This window comes from Chiloscyllium punctatum, chromosome 3, assembly GCF_047496795.1.
Source record: "Chiloscyllium punctatum isolate Juve2018m chromosome 3, sChiPun1.3, whole genome shotgun sequence".
Lineage (NCBI taxonomy): Eukaryota > Metazoa > Chordata > Chondrichthyes > Orectolobiformes > Hemiscylliidae > Chiloscyllium > Chiloscyllium punctatum.
The window spans coordinates 97602388-97618503 of NC_092741.1; the positions used below are offsets into that span (position 1 = coordinate 97602388).

Genomic DNA, 16116 nt, shown 5'->3' on the forward strand with positions numbered 1-16116 from the left:
TAGATTTAGCGAGGGCAAGAGTATTCAAATTTATTTCTTGCTGTACTACTGTAGTATTTGGTTTAAACATCACAGTGAAACCTATATGATAAATCTTATGAAAACATTCCACAATGTTTAATGTATATAATATAACAATTAATGCCAGAATTTTTCAATTTTTCTCCTTTTGTAGGTTTCTAATACTTGTGGAAAAGTCCAGGGTTGTCATGGTCTTATAGACTCTTACAGCTTAGAGATCACAGGTCCCATTCTTCCACACTCTATGGACTATATCAATCATATTCTGCAGTGCAACGGGTATGGTGGAACATTGAATGTTGTTAATGTCCAGGAGTGCACCTCTGTCTTCAATGTTCATTTTTCTAGTTAGTCAAAATCGAAACACTATGTTTGTTGTCATCGCTATATCAGAAGTAGTTATACTGTTGTGGATCTCCAGCAAACAGTTTATGTTTCTTCAGAACTCAAATCATTGCTCAATGCCCAAGCTACTCCCAAAATTAAGGGAATTGTAACAGAAAATAAGTATAGCTACAATTTAACTGTAGTAACAATCTTAAAGATGTAGATTTGTCATGTGAGTAAGCTTGGCTTTCAAGAGTTTGTTTTAGCATTTCCGTTTCAGGCAGGAATTATCCCTTGTGTCCTTACTTAGCACCCATTTCATTCACTAATACCCAATTACTTTGTGAAGATTCACTTCACTATTAATGTGAAAGTACATTTTTCTGTAGCTGGCACAATACTGATCCGTCATGTGAATATATATGTATATATTCCTTTTATAGTCTAATTTGATTATGGCAATATAATGTACTGAGTTATATTTATATTGTGTATTAACCAGTGACTAACAGGAAAAATAAATGCGGTATTAGCAAGTCTGGGTGTAGTGCAGGGAATCTTACTATTTGCAATTATATTGCATTAAATTAACTGTTACGTAATTGGAAATTAAAAATAAATGTTATCTATATTTGGTGCACAATAATCTTAAATGATGTCAGCAGGAATAAACAAACATTAATTATGTATGTTTAATGCTGTATGCACAATAATTTTGGGTCACTGTAATTCCTAACAGTTTTTACATAAGCTACAAATTTGGTCCATGACAAACATTGCAACTTGCAAATTATTTAATTGTCTTGTTGATTAAATGTGCATATATAAGACATATTGTTTAATTGACTAATTATTTCATACTGACACTGCTTGTTATACATTCAGGTTGCAAATTCTTTTCCAGAATTTTTCCAAATTTTATTAAAGCAATGAAAAATTAAAATAGCTATTTTTACACCCTTAAAATTATGAATGTGAGTAGAGTATTTTCACATTGTAATTTTTCTTTTATTGGGGAACCAAAGTTTTATTATTTCACTGGATGTGGGTATCAGTGGTAGGGACAACATTTGTAGTCTATCCCTAAGTGTGTCTTGAACAGAGTGGCTTGCTACACCACTTCAGCGGCAGCCAACCATATTACTGTCAATCGATCTGCCATTACATGTTGGTCAAAATACTTTAGTTTGGCAAATTTCGTTCATTAATGAATCTGATAGGTTTTCACAACAATCATTTGATGTTTCATGGCACCATTACTGATATTAGTGGTTATATTCCAGATTTCTTAACTGAAGTAAAATTCCACCAGGTGGCATGATGGGATTGAAATCCATGCTTTCAAAGCTTTAATCTAATTCCCTTGATTACTAGTCCAGTATCATTAACACTCCAGCACCAACTAGTTCAGAGTCTCACTTAGGTTGAAAATGGTAGAAGAGAATTCATGAAAAAAATAAGAAGTGTTGATTAGGTCGTAATGTGGTGCATATGGAGATTGAAAGAAGATAGAAATATTGAATTTGTATTGACACGGCACCTGTAACATTTTGAAACTTTCAACAGCAATTCACAAAGTTATAAAACAAAATGACACTGACACCAAGCCATATAAAAAAATATTAAAACAGATGACTAACAAAAATGACTTGTCAAAAATCTAGTTTTTCAGAAGCGTACAACTGCAGAATAAGACCACCAACTGTGGATCAATTACAATTGATATGCAGAAAAGGTCAAAGTTAGAGAAGGGCATCATTAGCCATGGATGATGTCCCAGAAGACTGGGAGGTATTGTGCCTTTTGTAAGAAAGGCTGCAAGGAAAAACCTGGGAACTATAGACCAGTAAACCTAACATCTGTGGTGGGTTACTTGAGAAGATCCTGAGGGATAAGATAGAAATGCATTTGGAAAGAAAGGGTTTGATTAGGAGTAGTCAGTATGGCTTCGTGAGTGGGAGATCATACCTCACAAATTTGTTAGAATTCTTTGACGAAGTGACCTGGAAGTTGACTAGGGTAGGGCAGTAGACGTGGTCTGTATGGATTTCACTATGGCCTTTGATAAGATTCCCACAGTCCAAAAATGTGCAGGTCAGGTGAATTGGCTATGCTAAATTGCTCGTAGTGTTAGGTAAGGGGTAGATCTAGATGTAGATGTAGGGGTATGGGTGGGTTACGCTTCGGTGGGGCGGTGTGGACTTGTTGGGCCAAAGGGCCTGTTTCCACACTGTAAGTAATCTAATCTAATCATATGGTAGGCTGCTCTGGAAGGTTAGATCATGTGGAATCCAGGGCTAGCAGGCAAATTGGTTACACAATTGGCTTGATGGTAGGATGCAAAGGGTGATGGTGGAAGGTTGCTTGTCAGTCTGGAGACCTGTGAATAGGAGTGCCTCAGGTTGGTGTTCTATATTATCTATGTCTTATGGTCTTATATCAATGGTTTGGGTGAGAATGTACAAGGCATGATTAGTAAGTTTGCAGATGACACTAAAATAGGCAGTATTGTGGACAGTGAAGAAGGTTATCAGAAAATACAGCAAGACTTTGATCAGCTGGGGAAGTGGGCCGAGAAATGGCAAATGGAGATAAGGGTGAGGTCTCGCATTTTGGGAAGTCAAATCAAGGTAGGAGTTTCGTAGTGAATGTTAGGGCCTTAAGGAGAGTAGTGGAACAGAGGGATCTTGGAGTTCAGGTGCATGGTTCTCTGAAAGTGGAATCACAGGTAGACAGGGCAGTGAAGAAGGCTTATGGAACACTGGCCTTCATCAGTCAGGGCATCGAGTATAGAAGTTTGGAAGTTATGTTGCACTTGTAGAGGATGTTGGTGAGGCCACACTTGGAATATTGTGTTCAGTTTTGGTCACCTTGTTATAGGAAGGATGTTATTAAACTGGAAAAAGTACGTAAGAAACTTACAAGTATGTTGCCAAGACTTAACAGTCTGAGCTATCGGGAGAGGTTGGACAAGCTAAGACTTTTTAGAGCATAGGAGACTGAAGGGAGATCTTATGGAAGTGTACAAGATCAAGAAAGACAGGGTGAATGTACACAGCAGGCCATGTAATGATTTGAAAACAAGGTGAGAACTTTAAAATCAAGATGCCATTTGACCAGAGCCTGGTAGTGAGCAAACACAAATGATGGGAGGAACTGGTGTGTAAGGAATGGGCACTAAGTTTTAGATGACATCGTTTATGCAGGATAGAACATGGGGAGACCGACTAGGAGTGCATTGGAATAGTCAAGTCAAAAGGTAACACAGGCTGAATGAGGGCTTAAGCAGCAAATATTGAGATGGGTGAAGTTAGGTGATGTTATGGAGGCGGTAATAGATTGTTTTAGTGCTGGTGTGAAAATGTAGCTGCATGTTCATCTGAGGATCAACTGAAAGAGTAAGGTGGTAAAAAGATTATTTATTCTCAGTGTCTTGCCAGAGGGGAATGGACTCACTAACTGTGTTAGATAGGTAAGCATGGAGCTCAATGAGAATAGTTCCAGCTATTGAAAGACACTGGACAGTCGTGGATTCAGAAGATCACTTGTCTTAATATAGAGGTTGAATATCTCAAACTTGCTGCACAACTCATGACACTATGCTGTTATATAAGCAGTCATTTTGTACCAGCAACACAGCACAGGCAAGCAGAAAAGTTATGTTAACTTTATTAATTAGCATTGGTTACAGCACTCTTGGGGTACTATAAAGACTTATGCTCGCCATATGAAAAAAAAGAGGCATCGGAGAAAGTGAAAATAAATACAAGATGGAACTGAACTGAGAGAATTCATCTGTTAGCAAAGGAGGAAGTTAGAACTCCTCTAGAAAAGAGAAAGCTCAGGTAACCCATTAACATTTTTAAATTATAAAGATGTTTGATGGCGTCTGTGTGGAGCTGCATCCACTCATGGGGGTATTCTAAATATAGGGAACAGAAGTGTAAAATTTATGGCACAGTGGCTTAGTGATTAGCACTGCTGCCTCACAGCGCCAGGGTCCCCAGTTCAATTCCAACCTCAGGCGATTGTTTGTGTGGAGATTGCATATTCTCCCCTTGTCTGTGAGAGTTTCTTCCAGGTGCTTTGGTTTCCTCCTAGTCCAAAGATGTGCAGGTTAGGTGGATTGGCTATGCTAAATTTCCCCCATAGTGTCCAGGGATGTGCAGGCGAGGTGGATTGGTCATGGGAAAGGGAAGGGGGGGGTGACTTCGATGGGCTGAATGGCCTGCTTCCACACTGTAGGGATTCTATTCTACATTCAATAGGGAATTCAGAAGCAACTTATAATATTCTGCTGTCAAATGGACTATTTCAAATGATTACTATGATTTAATTGAAGTGGATGTTGGCTAAATACGTAAGAGAGTATAATAAATAGAATGAGATGAAGCAATGTTGCAAGGTGCCTTGAGTTGGAATGAACACCAGTGGAGACCTGTTGAGCAGACAACCTTAAGTTGTAAGTTCTTTTTGAGGTTATTGATTAATGACTGTTGTTTTAAAATGTTAAGAGATAAAGGTTATTTCTTAATAAGAAAAATGGTGGCGGGGGCGCGGGGGGTTGCATGGTTTGTATTGTCTACACCAGAATTGTGGTTAGGACCAGTGTTCTCCTGAGGCATATAACTAGCAAATTCCAGAGGGTTTAAACTAAACAGTGGGGACAATGAAACAAATGTGGAAAAATGTGATACATCAGAGTAGGGACAGGGTAAGAGGAAAATAGTAATAACAGAAATGAGGATCAGAGAATGGCAGGAAGCTACAAAGAAGAAAAACCTTAAAATGCACAATCAAGTCTTGCTGCTACAAAGACAATAAAAAGTCAAAATTGAAGATTTGTATTTGAATTGATAAAGTAAATGAATTGATAGTACACAATGAAGTAAATAAATATAATCTGATAACCATCACAGAGCCATGCCTTCAAAATGACAAGGATTGGCTCATGAATATGGAGGGGCAAAAGGCATTTAAGAAAAATAAAGTCAGGCGAAGGTGGTGGGGTAGAGTGATTGATTATGGATGGCATTTGTGCTATAGTTTGAGATGATCTTGGTTCAGTTTTGCTGGAGATGAGCAGTCTACACTAACTGCTTTGTGGGACAAATAAATATTAGCTTCATGTTTTAAAGGGATGTCAATAATCATGGGTGATTTTAATCAACATATAAATTGAAATAGTCAGATTGGCATTAGTAGCCTAGATGATGCATTCATAGAATAGTTTTGAGAGAGTTTCTTAGAGCAGGTTCTATTACACACAGTATTATGTTATATGACTGAATTAATGAGTAGCATAGGGTTAAAATATTTCTAGCGTTACACCACAGAAGCAAATAGCCGAACCATGTCAGCTTCTCCACCTCTATTCACAACACAGTAAAATTAAACTGTTGAAGACTCCTAAATAGGCACTCCAATGGTTCCTAATTAGGCATTTCCATAACCAATCCCAGACTTTATGAATAATTTTCAGACACCAGTTTGCATCTAAAACAAAGACTTAGCTATTTATTAAGTACGCCGTGATTTTAGCAGAGAAAAATTTAAACAACACGGTAAGCTGACAAATACCTGTGCTTTAAACTCAAAACATTTATTTTCAGTCTCCATTCACACAAAAGACAGACACTTAAGGGATAAATAACAAAACTGGCCAGATTACTTAAATGTCGCCTCAACAGCCTGTGTGGTGAAGAGTTTCACAAATTCACTACCATCAGACAGAAGTTCTTCCTTATCCGTCTAAACAGACATCCCTTTATTCTGTACCCTCTAGTCCTAGACTCTTTGGATGGGGAAACAATGTTTTGGCATCTATCAAGTCCCTTATAATATTTCAACAAAGTTATTTGTCATTGTTAACTCCAATGAGTATGAGCCCAACATACTCAACTTGTTCTTAGACCGTCCCTCCATACACTATCAACCTGGGTGAACCTTCTTGGAGCTGCCTCAAATACATTTTGAGAGATAAGGGGATCAGAACTGTTCACTGTATTCCTGCATTGGTCTGACTAGTGCCTGAAGGAAAGTGTTTTTCCCCAGACATAGTAATAAGAGATGATCCCGATTTGAAGACGACAGCCTGGACAGATGTTTGTGGAGGGTCAGGGCTGGTGTGTGGCTCAAGAGTGCCTGGCTCCAATGCTGCAAAAGGATAAATGACCTGCCATGCCCCACCTCAGTACGTACCCTTGAGCATGACTAAGAATTTTAAGTTCAACACTGCACAGGACAGTCACACAAGGTTGGTCCCAGGTATATCCATCAAACGCTTTGTGCAATCTCTGTCTGTCACCATAATTGCAGCTAGTTAGCTGGTTTACAATGCAGAGCACTGCTAACGGTGTGGATTCAATTCCTGCACTGACTGAGGTTATCATGAAGGATTCTCCCTCTCAACTTGTCCCATTGCCTGAGGCAGTGACCCAAAGGTTAAACTACCAAGTATCATTGTTTAATAAGGGTCTGGTAAGACTATGATAACTTTACCTTGGATTAAGATCAGTGCAAATCAACAGTTCAATTCATCTGCCATCTCCTTAACTTGTATCATCAGTTTCTCGGAATCATTTTCCAATGGACCAATTATTTTGTTAACTTTTGTATTTTAAGTAGCTGCAGAAAGACTTTGTCTTTATATTTTTAGTTATCTTGCTCTTTGGACGGAATATAAAAACCGGCAATCTTTTTACCAACCCCGCTTCATTGCATTCTGAAATATCCCCTTAAACATCTGCCACTGTATCTGTACTGATCAATCTTTTAAGTTACCAGTTCAAATTTTCCTAGCTCTGCTTTCATGCCCTTATTGTATTTATTTATCTTTACAGTGTTAGTTTTAGACTCTATTCTCTTTCTCAAACAGTACGCAAATTTCAATTGATCATTGCTACCTTGGGGAGACTTCACTAAGGACATTAATTCATCGTGTCTTACTGGGTCAATATCAGGTCTAGTATAGCCTGGTCAGTTTGCTGCCAGAACATACTGTTCTAGGAAACAAGCACAGAAAAAAAAATGTATGAATTCCTCATCTAGGCTTTTAGGTGCCAGTGTGGACTGGGTTGGAAGGATCATTGTTCGGAAATATTTATTTCTCTTATTTTCTCACATATTCCTATGATCTGCAATGCTGGATTTTTTTTTATTTTTCAAGTTTTTTTGCCCCCTAAGAACTTGTACTGAAGAATTCATACCCAAGTATATTTGTACCCAAGGTGGAGCCATTAAGTGGCGAATTGTAAACTTTACACTTAGAAGTATGACACAATAAAGCTAATTCCATTAAATTCAAATTAAAATCCCTATGATACTCACTGCACCCTTCTGACAGCTTCCATTACCTTTTGTGTGATACCCTGTCGTACATGGTTACTGTTAGGGGATCTATACACCACTCCCACCCATAATATCTTTATCACTCCTCATAATTACCCTAACCATTTCCAAATGCTGATTTCCCAAATTTAGGTCACCACCCCCACAGCAACATCTTTCAGTGGAAGTACCAGCACTTTTTTTTTCTAGGTTTCTGTTACTGATACTATTAAACACATAGTAGAAATAGAAAAATTGCACAAAAATAATTTTATTTTCTCTACAGGTCATAAAACAAACAGTTTACTCATTAATCATGCAAATGCAACTGAATTCCAAAATCATATCAATGTTAGGCATTAAAAAGATATTTAGTTGTGAGTCTGGCATTTATACTTATTAACTTTGTAAAAGCTTGAATATATGATTATAGATTTCCCCAGTAAGTGAATGAAGATATTTGGTTACAAGATATTGATATTCTACAAACTTTCCCAGAAAGTACAGAAGACAAATGTATTACAAATTGTTTTTGATTGACACAAAGATTTTTCATAGCATATCTCTAAAGGAAAACATATTTGTTCATTTCCAAGGTGACATTCACATTGATTGCTGCCTTTTGACTAAATTTCTTTCAATGTCAGCAAGCACCTGTAGTGCTGCAACTGGAATTCTGGTACCTGGGCCAAAGATGCTGCAAACACCTGACTTGTATAAGATGTCATAATCCTAGAGGGATTTAAAAAAAAATGTTAGCACTGTTATTTTCTGCTGAAACATATCAGTCACCCAATCCCAACTTCAAAATGACAATGCTGAATTTGAACATTTTCTTATTAAAGATTTTTTCATTATGGGTATGCAGAATTATGTACTTTCCCTCGTATAGGATATTCCACTTCAGAGCACTAACAGGAAACTGTGTTACAAATATCAGAAAATGGAACTTGAAATTTAGAGGAAAACAAACAACTTCATTGATGAGGAGAGGGAAAGACTAGATGACAGAGATTGAGTTGGTTGGACTTGTACTCAGTTTAGAAGAATGAGAGGAAACCCACTTATGCATTTACAATTCTTGGGGAGCTTGTCAGAAGTCACATGACACCCGTTTATAGTCGAACAGATTTATTTGAAATCACAAGCTCTCACAGCACAGCCCCTTTGTCTGTGATCGTTTGATCTCTGTCTGGGTCTGTGCGCTCTTCTCTCACCACCTGACGAAGGGTCTATGCTCCGAAAGCTTGTGATTTTAAATAAACATATTTGACTATAATCTGGTGTTGTGTGACTCCTGACTTTGTCTGCCCCAGTCCAACACTGGCACCTCCACCTCTTGGGGAGCTTGACAGGGAAAATCCAGAGGTTCTTTACCATTATGGGAGGATGTGGGATGAAAGGGTGTAAACTCAGAGTAAGAGGTTGCCTATTTAAGACAGTGACCTATTTTTCATGTTGTATTTACTATATATCATTTCCCATGCCCCCACCCGTTGTGGTGTAGCTTTCAGCTCATTTGGTTATACTTAATGAAAATGCTCGCTTGGAAATTTGCAGAGTTTTCTTCAATGGCATTGTGCCTCTGATAGCATTCCAGAAAACAGTGCTTCCACCAAAAGATCTGAAGCTTCAATCACCTTTCCCAATCTGCCTTTCAAAAGTTTAATATTACTTTCAAGTCTTATGATGAAACATGACTTAAGATATTCATTTTCATGTAAATGACTAGTATTAAATCTTTGCAAGATCAACTAATTCACTAACAAATTAAATCAGGCTCCCATAGTACACTAAAGGAGAAATAAATGAAATGGAATACTACATTGCTGCTAATTGATATAGACACCAACATTTAATCTCCAAATAACTAATCACAGAATCAGGTTTGCTATGATGTCATGATTTCTGCATGCAAAGCAAGATTTAACAGCTATAATCTTAAATGATTTGTATGCAAACAGGAATCAGTATTCCATTTTCCATGGCTTTATAATGGAATATAATGGAATTCCTCTTATAATGGAATGCCAGAATTGTACACAACAGTTCAAGTATAGCTTAAACAAAACCTTTATAAGTTTAGTACCAATTATTCACTTTTTCGTTCATTGTTCCTATGTCTAAAAGTGAAAAAACAATTTACATCTTTATGGCTTTCTCCCACATCCCCAATTTTAAAGACCAATTCATCTGCATTCATAGATCTCTTTTACTTGTTTCATAATCTTATCATTTCTATATGTTTTCATTGTCCAGGTTTCTTGCATTGAGCTGCTGAACATGCCTGCTGTCTGCCCTCAGCACACATCCACCTATGTCCTCTATCATTGATTCCCACCTTATCCTGCTCCCAAACTACTTGCGCACATTTGGAAATGAAAAACAAGAAATTTTGTTTTCCGTCCCTGCATAAAACTGCTGCAAAAGATACTATCAGTAAGTGTTGAAGTATACTCATCAATGTACATTTATTTTATTCTCCCCTTACTGTCTACTCAGAATGCCTCAAAGTATTATCAAATATACAAAGTTTCAGCTCTGCATGTTAGCTAATTAAAAGTGAACCAGACAAAGAAAAACAGATGAAAACAGGAAAGAGGGTAACCAAATGAGAACCAGTAAGGCTGTTCTTCCTATTACAGGACATTAAATTAATTATCATTGTATTTTCATGGCAGAGATAAATTAGTATATTACTAAGTTTTACATTGCAACTGTTTTCCTTCTGTTCCTTGATTTCTGAATCATTAATTTCTGAATCATTAACAAGCAAACTTCATTGGACATTTTTACTCCAGTTATCAAGATCTAACACAATCCTGATAAAAGGAGCATGATTAATGAAGCACTCACTTAACATCAGTGTATGTATCATTATATAGAGGGCTCTTGTGGTACAGTGGTAGTGCCCTATTTCTGTACCAGAGACCTGAATTCAAGTCCCACCTGCTCCAGAGGTGTATGATAACATCAGATTAGAAAATGTCTACATATTCACAACATGAGGGACTCTGAAATTGTCTTAAACACAATACCTGTGGAGGAATCACACCACCACAAATGACCAAAATATCAGGGCGCCGAAGATCACAGAGTTCTTTAATCAGTTCTGGCACAAGAGTTTTGTGCCCCGCAGCCAACGAACTGACACCCACACAGTGAACATCCGCATCTACTGCTTGTTGAGCCACTTCACGAGGAGTCTAGAAGTAAAACAAATTACTTGATAGTGATCTAATGAATTGTTATAATATGTTTTGATTAATATTTGAAGTGTGCATATTTCACCATGTTAATATTTCCATTCTCTATTTTAAAACAAAAGCACTTCCATCTGTCCTAATAAATGAACAATTTGTTCTACGCCATTGCTTAGACAGAATCCATCAAGGAATTATTCATAAACCCATTTAATTTCCTGACAATTTTGAGCCGAGTGTCCCTTCAGGATAGTATCCCATCTGAATTATATCAGGACTCAAATTTTGCTCAAATACAATATAGTTTCTCACGTCAGAGTTAGCCATTGGAAAATCAAAGGGCTAGCGTAATATGTTGTTACTCAGATATCCCTTCCACATTGATTATCCCTTATTTTGTTTCTGGTTGGCAAAGATTCTGATATACTCAGCAGCCAATATAGGACATGAAATTAGAAACTAATCAAATGCCAAACTTTGTGTTCACGTAAGTTTGGTATCAATTTCTCCAAGCAATTATGTAGGTTTATGTCCTTAACATATATTGGCACGTGGTGATAGCAAGCACTGAATCTTAAAAGGATAATAAAGAATGAATACTGAGACTGCAACTTTCACAAAAAGGATACAATTCAGAAAATCTATTTTTGTTTATACTCATTAGTTAGCCAGTCCATGTAGACAAGTTGGAAAGGACCACCTCTTGGGGAAATTAAAATAAAACTAAATTGAACATTGATAGTTTGAGAAAAGCAAGCTGAAATAGCACAACATGGGCCTATCATTATGTTTTAGAACAAAAAGGAGATTATCACAGCTTCATCCAATTAGAACCAAGTTTCTTTGTTTGCTTTACCTGAAGAAAGTGGAATCAAATGTGATTCACTTTACTTGCTTCTTTGTCCTAAAACAGTTTACACCATTCTGTAATAAACAGTCATAGGGTCATATAGCACGAAAAAAGACCCTTCGATCCAACTCATCAGTGCCGACCAGACATTCCAATCTCAGCTAGTTCCATTTGCTAGCATGTGGCCCATATCCCCCCCAAACCTGGATTCAGAATTGGTTGGCTGACAGAAGGCAGAGAGTGGTTGTAGATGGAAAGTATTCTACCTGGACATCAGTGGTGAGTGGTGACCCGCAAGCCTCTGTTCTTGGGCCTATGCTCTTTGTAGTCTTTATAAATGACTTGAACGCGGAGGTTGATAGGTAGGTTAGTAAATTTGCTGATGACACACAGGCTAGAGGTACCATTGATAGTAATGAGGGCTATTACAGGCTGCAGCGCGACATAGACAGGATTCAGAGCTGAGCTGAGAAATGGTAGATGGAGTTCAACCTGGATAAATGTGAAGTGAAGCATTTTGGAAGGTTGAACTTGAAAGCTGAATATAGGATTAAAGACAGGATTCTTGGCAGTTTGGAGGAATAGAGGAGCTTTGGTGTTCAAGTGCATAGATCCCTCAACGTTGCCACCAAAGTAGATAGGGTTGTTAAGAAAGCATATGGCGTTTTGGCTTTCATTAACAGGGGGACAGAGTTTAACAGCCACGAGGTTTTGCTCCTGCTCGAGAAGACCCTGGTGAGACCACACTTGGAATATTGTGTCCATTTCTGGTCGCTTTATTATAGGAAAGATAGAGGCTTTGGAGAGAGGGCAAAGGAGGTTTACCAGGATGCTACCTGGACTGGAGGGCTTGTCTTGCGAAGAGAGGTTGACGACGCTCAGACTTTTCTCGCTGGAGAGAAGGAGAAAGAGGTGACCTGATCGAGGTATACAAGGTAATGAAAGGTACGGATATAGAGTCAATATCCAGAGATTTTCTCCCCAGAGCAGGATTGACTGGCACAAGGAGTCATACTTTTAAGATAATATACTGGCAGGGAAATTTGCTAGAGCTGCTTGGGAGGATTTAAACTAGTAAGGTGGGTGAGACCCAGGGAGATAGTGAGGAAACGGATCAATCTGAGACTGGTACAGTTGAGAACAGAAGCGAGTCAAACAGTCAGGGCAAGCAGGGACAAAATAGGAATAATAAATTAAACTGCATTTATTTCAATGCAAGGAGCCTAACAGGGAAGGCAGATTAACTCAGGGCATGGTTAGGAACATGGGACTGGGATATCGTAGCAATTACAGAAACATGGCTCAGGGATGGGCAGGACTGGCAGCTTAATGTTCCAGGATACAAATGCTACAGGGAGGAGGGGGAGTGGCATTTTTGATAAGGGATAGCATTACAGCTGTGCTGAGGGAGGATATTCCTGGAAATAGATAAAGGATGTTATTTGGGTGGAACTGAGAAATAACAAAGGGATGATTGGCTTATTGGGATTGTATTATAGACCCCCTAATAGTCAGAGGGAAATTGAGAAACAAACTTGTAAGGAGATCTCAGCTATCTGTAAGAATAATAGGGTGGTTATGGTCGGGGATTTTACCTTTCCAAACATAGACTGGGGCTGCCATAGTGTTAAGGGTTTAGATAGAAAGGAATTTGTTGAGTGTGTACAAGACAATTTTCTGATTCACTGTGTGGATGTACCTACTAGAGAAGGTGCAAAACTTGACCTACTCTTGGGAAATAAGGCAGGGCAGGCGACTGAGATGTCAGTGCAGGAGCTCTTTGGGGCCAGCGACCATAATTCCATTAGATTTAAAATAGTGATGGAAAAGGATAGGCCAGATCTAAAAATTAAAGTTCTAAATTAGAGAAAGGCCAATTTTGATGGTATTAGGCAAGAATTTTCAAAAGCTGATTGGGGGCAGATGTTCACATGTAAAGGGATTGGTGGAAAATGGGAAGCCTTCAGAAATGACATAAGAATCCAGGGAAAGTATATTCCTGTCAGGGTGAAAGGGAAGGCTGGATGACTAAAGAAATTGAGGGTTTGGTTTAAAAAAAGGAAGCATATGTAAGGTATAGACAATAGATTGAGTGTATCTTTTAGAAGAGTATAAAGGAAGTAGGAGTATACTTAAGAGGGTAATCAGGAGGACAAAAAGGGGACATGAGATAGCTTTGGTAAATAGAATTAAGGAGAGTCCAAAGGGTTTTACAAATGCATTAAGGACAAAAGGGTAACTCGGGAGAGAATGTGGCCCCTCAAGGATCAGCAAGGTGGCCTTTGTGTGGAGCCGCAGAAAATGGGGTTTGATATTAAATGAGTATTTTACATCAGTATTTACTGTGGAAAAGGATATGGAAGATATAGACTGTAGGGAAATAGATGGTGACATCTTGTAAAATGTCCAGATTACAGAGGAGGAAGTGCTGGATGTCTTGAAACGGATAAAGGTGGATAAATCCTCAGGACCTTACCAGCTGTACCCGAGAATTCTGTGGGAAGGTAGAGAAGTGATTGTTGGGCCTCTTGCTGAGATATTTGTATCATCGATCGTCATAGAACTGGAGGTTGGCAAACATGGTGCCACTGTATAAGAAGGGTGGTAAGGACAAGCCAGGGACCTATAGACCAGTGAGCCTGAGCTCAGTGGTGGGCAAGTTGTTGGAGGGAATCCTGAGGGGCAGGATGTACATGTATTTGGAAAGTCAAGGACTGATTAGGGATAGTCAACATGACTTTGTGCATGGGAAATCATGTCTCACAAACCTGATTGAGTATTTTGAAGAAATAACAAAGAGGATTGATGAGGGCAGAGCAGCAGATGTGATTTATATGGACTTCAGTAAGGCATTCGACAAGGTTCCCATGGGAGACTGGTTAGCAAGGTTAGATCTCATGGAATATAGGGAGAACAAGCCATTTGGATACAGAACTGGCTCAAAAGGTAGAAGACAGAGGGTGGTGGTGGACGGTTGTTTTTCAGACTGGAAGCCTGTGACCAGTGGAGTGCCACAAGAATCGGTGCTGGGTCCTCTACGTTTTGTCATTTAAATAAAAGATTTGGATGCGAGCGTTAAGAGGTACAGTTAGTATGTTTACAGATGACACCAAAATTGGAGGTGTAGTGGACAGCGAAGAGGGTTACTGCAGATTACAACAGGATCTTGACCAGATGGGCCAAGGGGCTGAGAAGTGGCAGATGGAGTTTAATTTAGATAAATGAGAGGCGCTACATTTTGGGAAAGCAAATCTTAGCAGGACTGACACACTCAATGGTAAGGTCCTAGGGAGTGTTCCTTAACAAAGGGACCTTGGAGTGCAGGTTCATAGCTCCTTGAAAGTGGAGTCGCAGGTAGATAGGATAGTGAAGAGGGTATTTGGTATGCTTTCTTTTATTGGTCAGAGTATTGAGTACAGGAGTTGGGAGGTCATGTTGCGACTGTACAGGACATTGATTAGGCCACTATTGGAATCTTGTGCAATTCTGGTCTCCTTCTTATTGGAAAGATGTTGTGAAACCTGAAAGGGTTCAGAAAAGATTTAAAAGGATGTTGCCAGGTTTGGAGGATTAAGAGGCTGAACAGGCTGGGGCTGTTTTCCCCAGAGCATCAGAACCTTATAGAGGTTTACAAAATTATGAGGAGCATGGATAGGGTAAATAGGCAAAGTCTTTTCCCTGAGGTCGGGAGTCCAGAACTAGAGGGCATAGGTTTAGGGTGAGAGAGGAAAAAATATGAGAGAGAGAGACCTAAGGGCAACTTTTTCCACAGAGAATGGTACATATATGGAATGAGCTGCCAGAGGAAGTGGTGGAGGCTGGTACAATTGCAACATTTAAGAGGCATTTGGATGGATATATGAATAGGAAGGGTTTGGAGGGATATGGGCCAGGTGCTGGCAGGTGGGACTAGATTGGGTTGGGATATCTGGTCAGCATGGACAGGTTGGACCGAAGGGTCTGTTTCTATGCTGTACGTCTCTATGACTCTGAAGAGGAAGGTATAGAGGAGACGTCAGAGGTAGGTTCTTTCCGCAGAGTGTTGTGAATGCATGGAATGCGTTGCCAGCAGTGGTGGTGGAAGCAGAGTCATTAGGGATATTGAAGTGACTACTGGACATGCACATGGACAGCAGTGAATTGAGGGGAGTTAGGTTATTTTATTTTAGATTTGGAATAATCCATAGCACAACATAGTGTGCCGAAGGACCTGTTCTGTGCTGTACCTTTCTATGTTGTATGTTCTAAACCCTTCCTATTCATATACCCATCTTAAACGTGCCTCTTAAAATGTGGAAATTGTACCTACTCCATCACTTCCTCTGGCAATTGGTTCCATACATGCAACAACCTCTGCATGAAAACGTTACTCCTCAGATCCATTTT

At 38.9% G+C, this 16116-nt stretch overlaps 2 protein-coding genes across 4 annotated transcripts in view; one reads left to right on the plus strand and one right to left on the minus strand.

Annotated features, from left to right (window-relative positions):
- Positions 1–1182, plus strand: part of LOC140463325 (protein downstream neighbor of Son-like) — a 50375-nt gene extending 49193 nt beyond the window's left edge. For 2 of the 3 annotated variants that reach the window (XM_072557135.1, XM_072557143.1), the window contains exon 9: positions 176–1182. In XM_072557135.1, coding sequence (XP_072413236.1) covers positions 176–373 — 198 coding nt within the window. In that variant the 3' untranslated portion in view covers positions 374–1182. The remainder of the gene's footprint in view (positions 1–175) is intronic. The other variant, XM_072557126.1, reaches the window with a different exon arrangement.
- A 4747-nt stretch (positions 1183–5929) lies between these two features.
- Positions 5930–16116, minus strand: part of mmut (methylmalonyl CoA mutase) — a 41552-nt gene continuing 31365 nt past the window's right edge. Inside the window, exons 11-12 of the mRNA XM_072557163.1 lie at positions 10716–10883; positions 5930–8409 (exon numbers count right to left, since the gene is read on the minus strand). Coding sequence (XP_072413264.1) covers positions 8281–8409; positions 10716–10883 — 297 coding nt within the window. The 3' untranslated portion in view covers positions 5930–8280. The remainder of the gene's footprint in view (positions 8410–10715; positions 10884–16116) is intronic.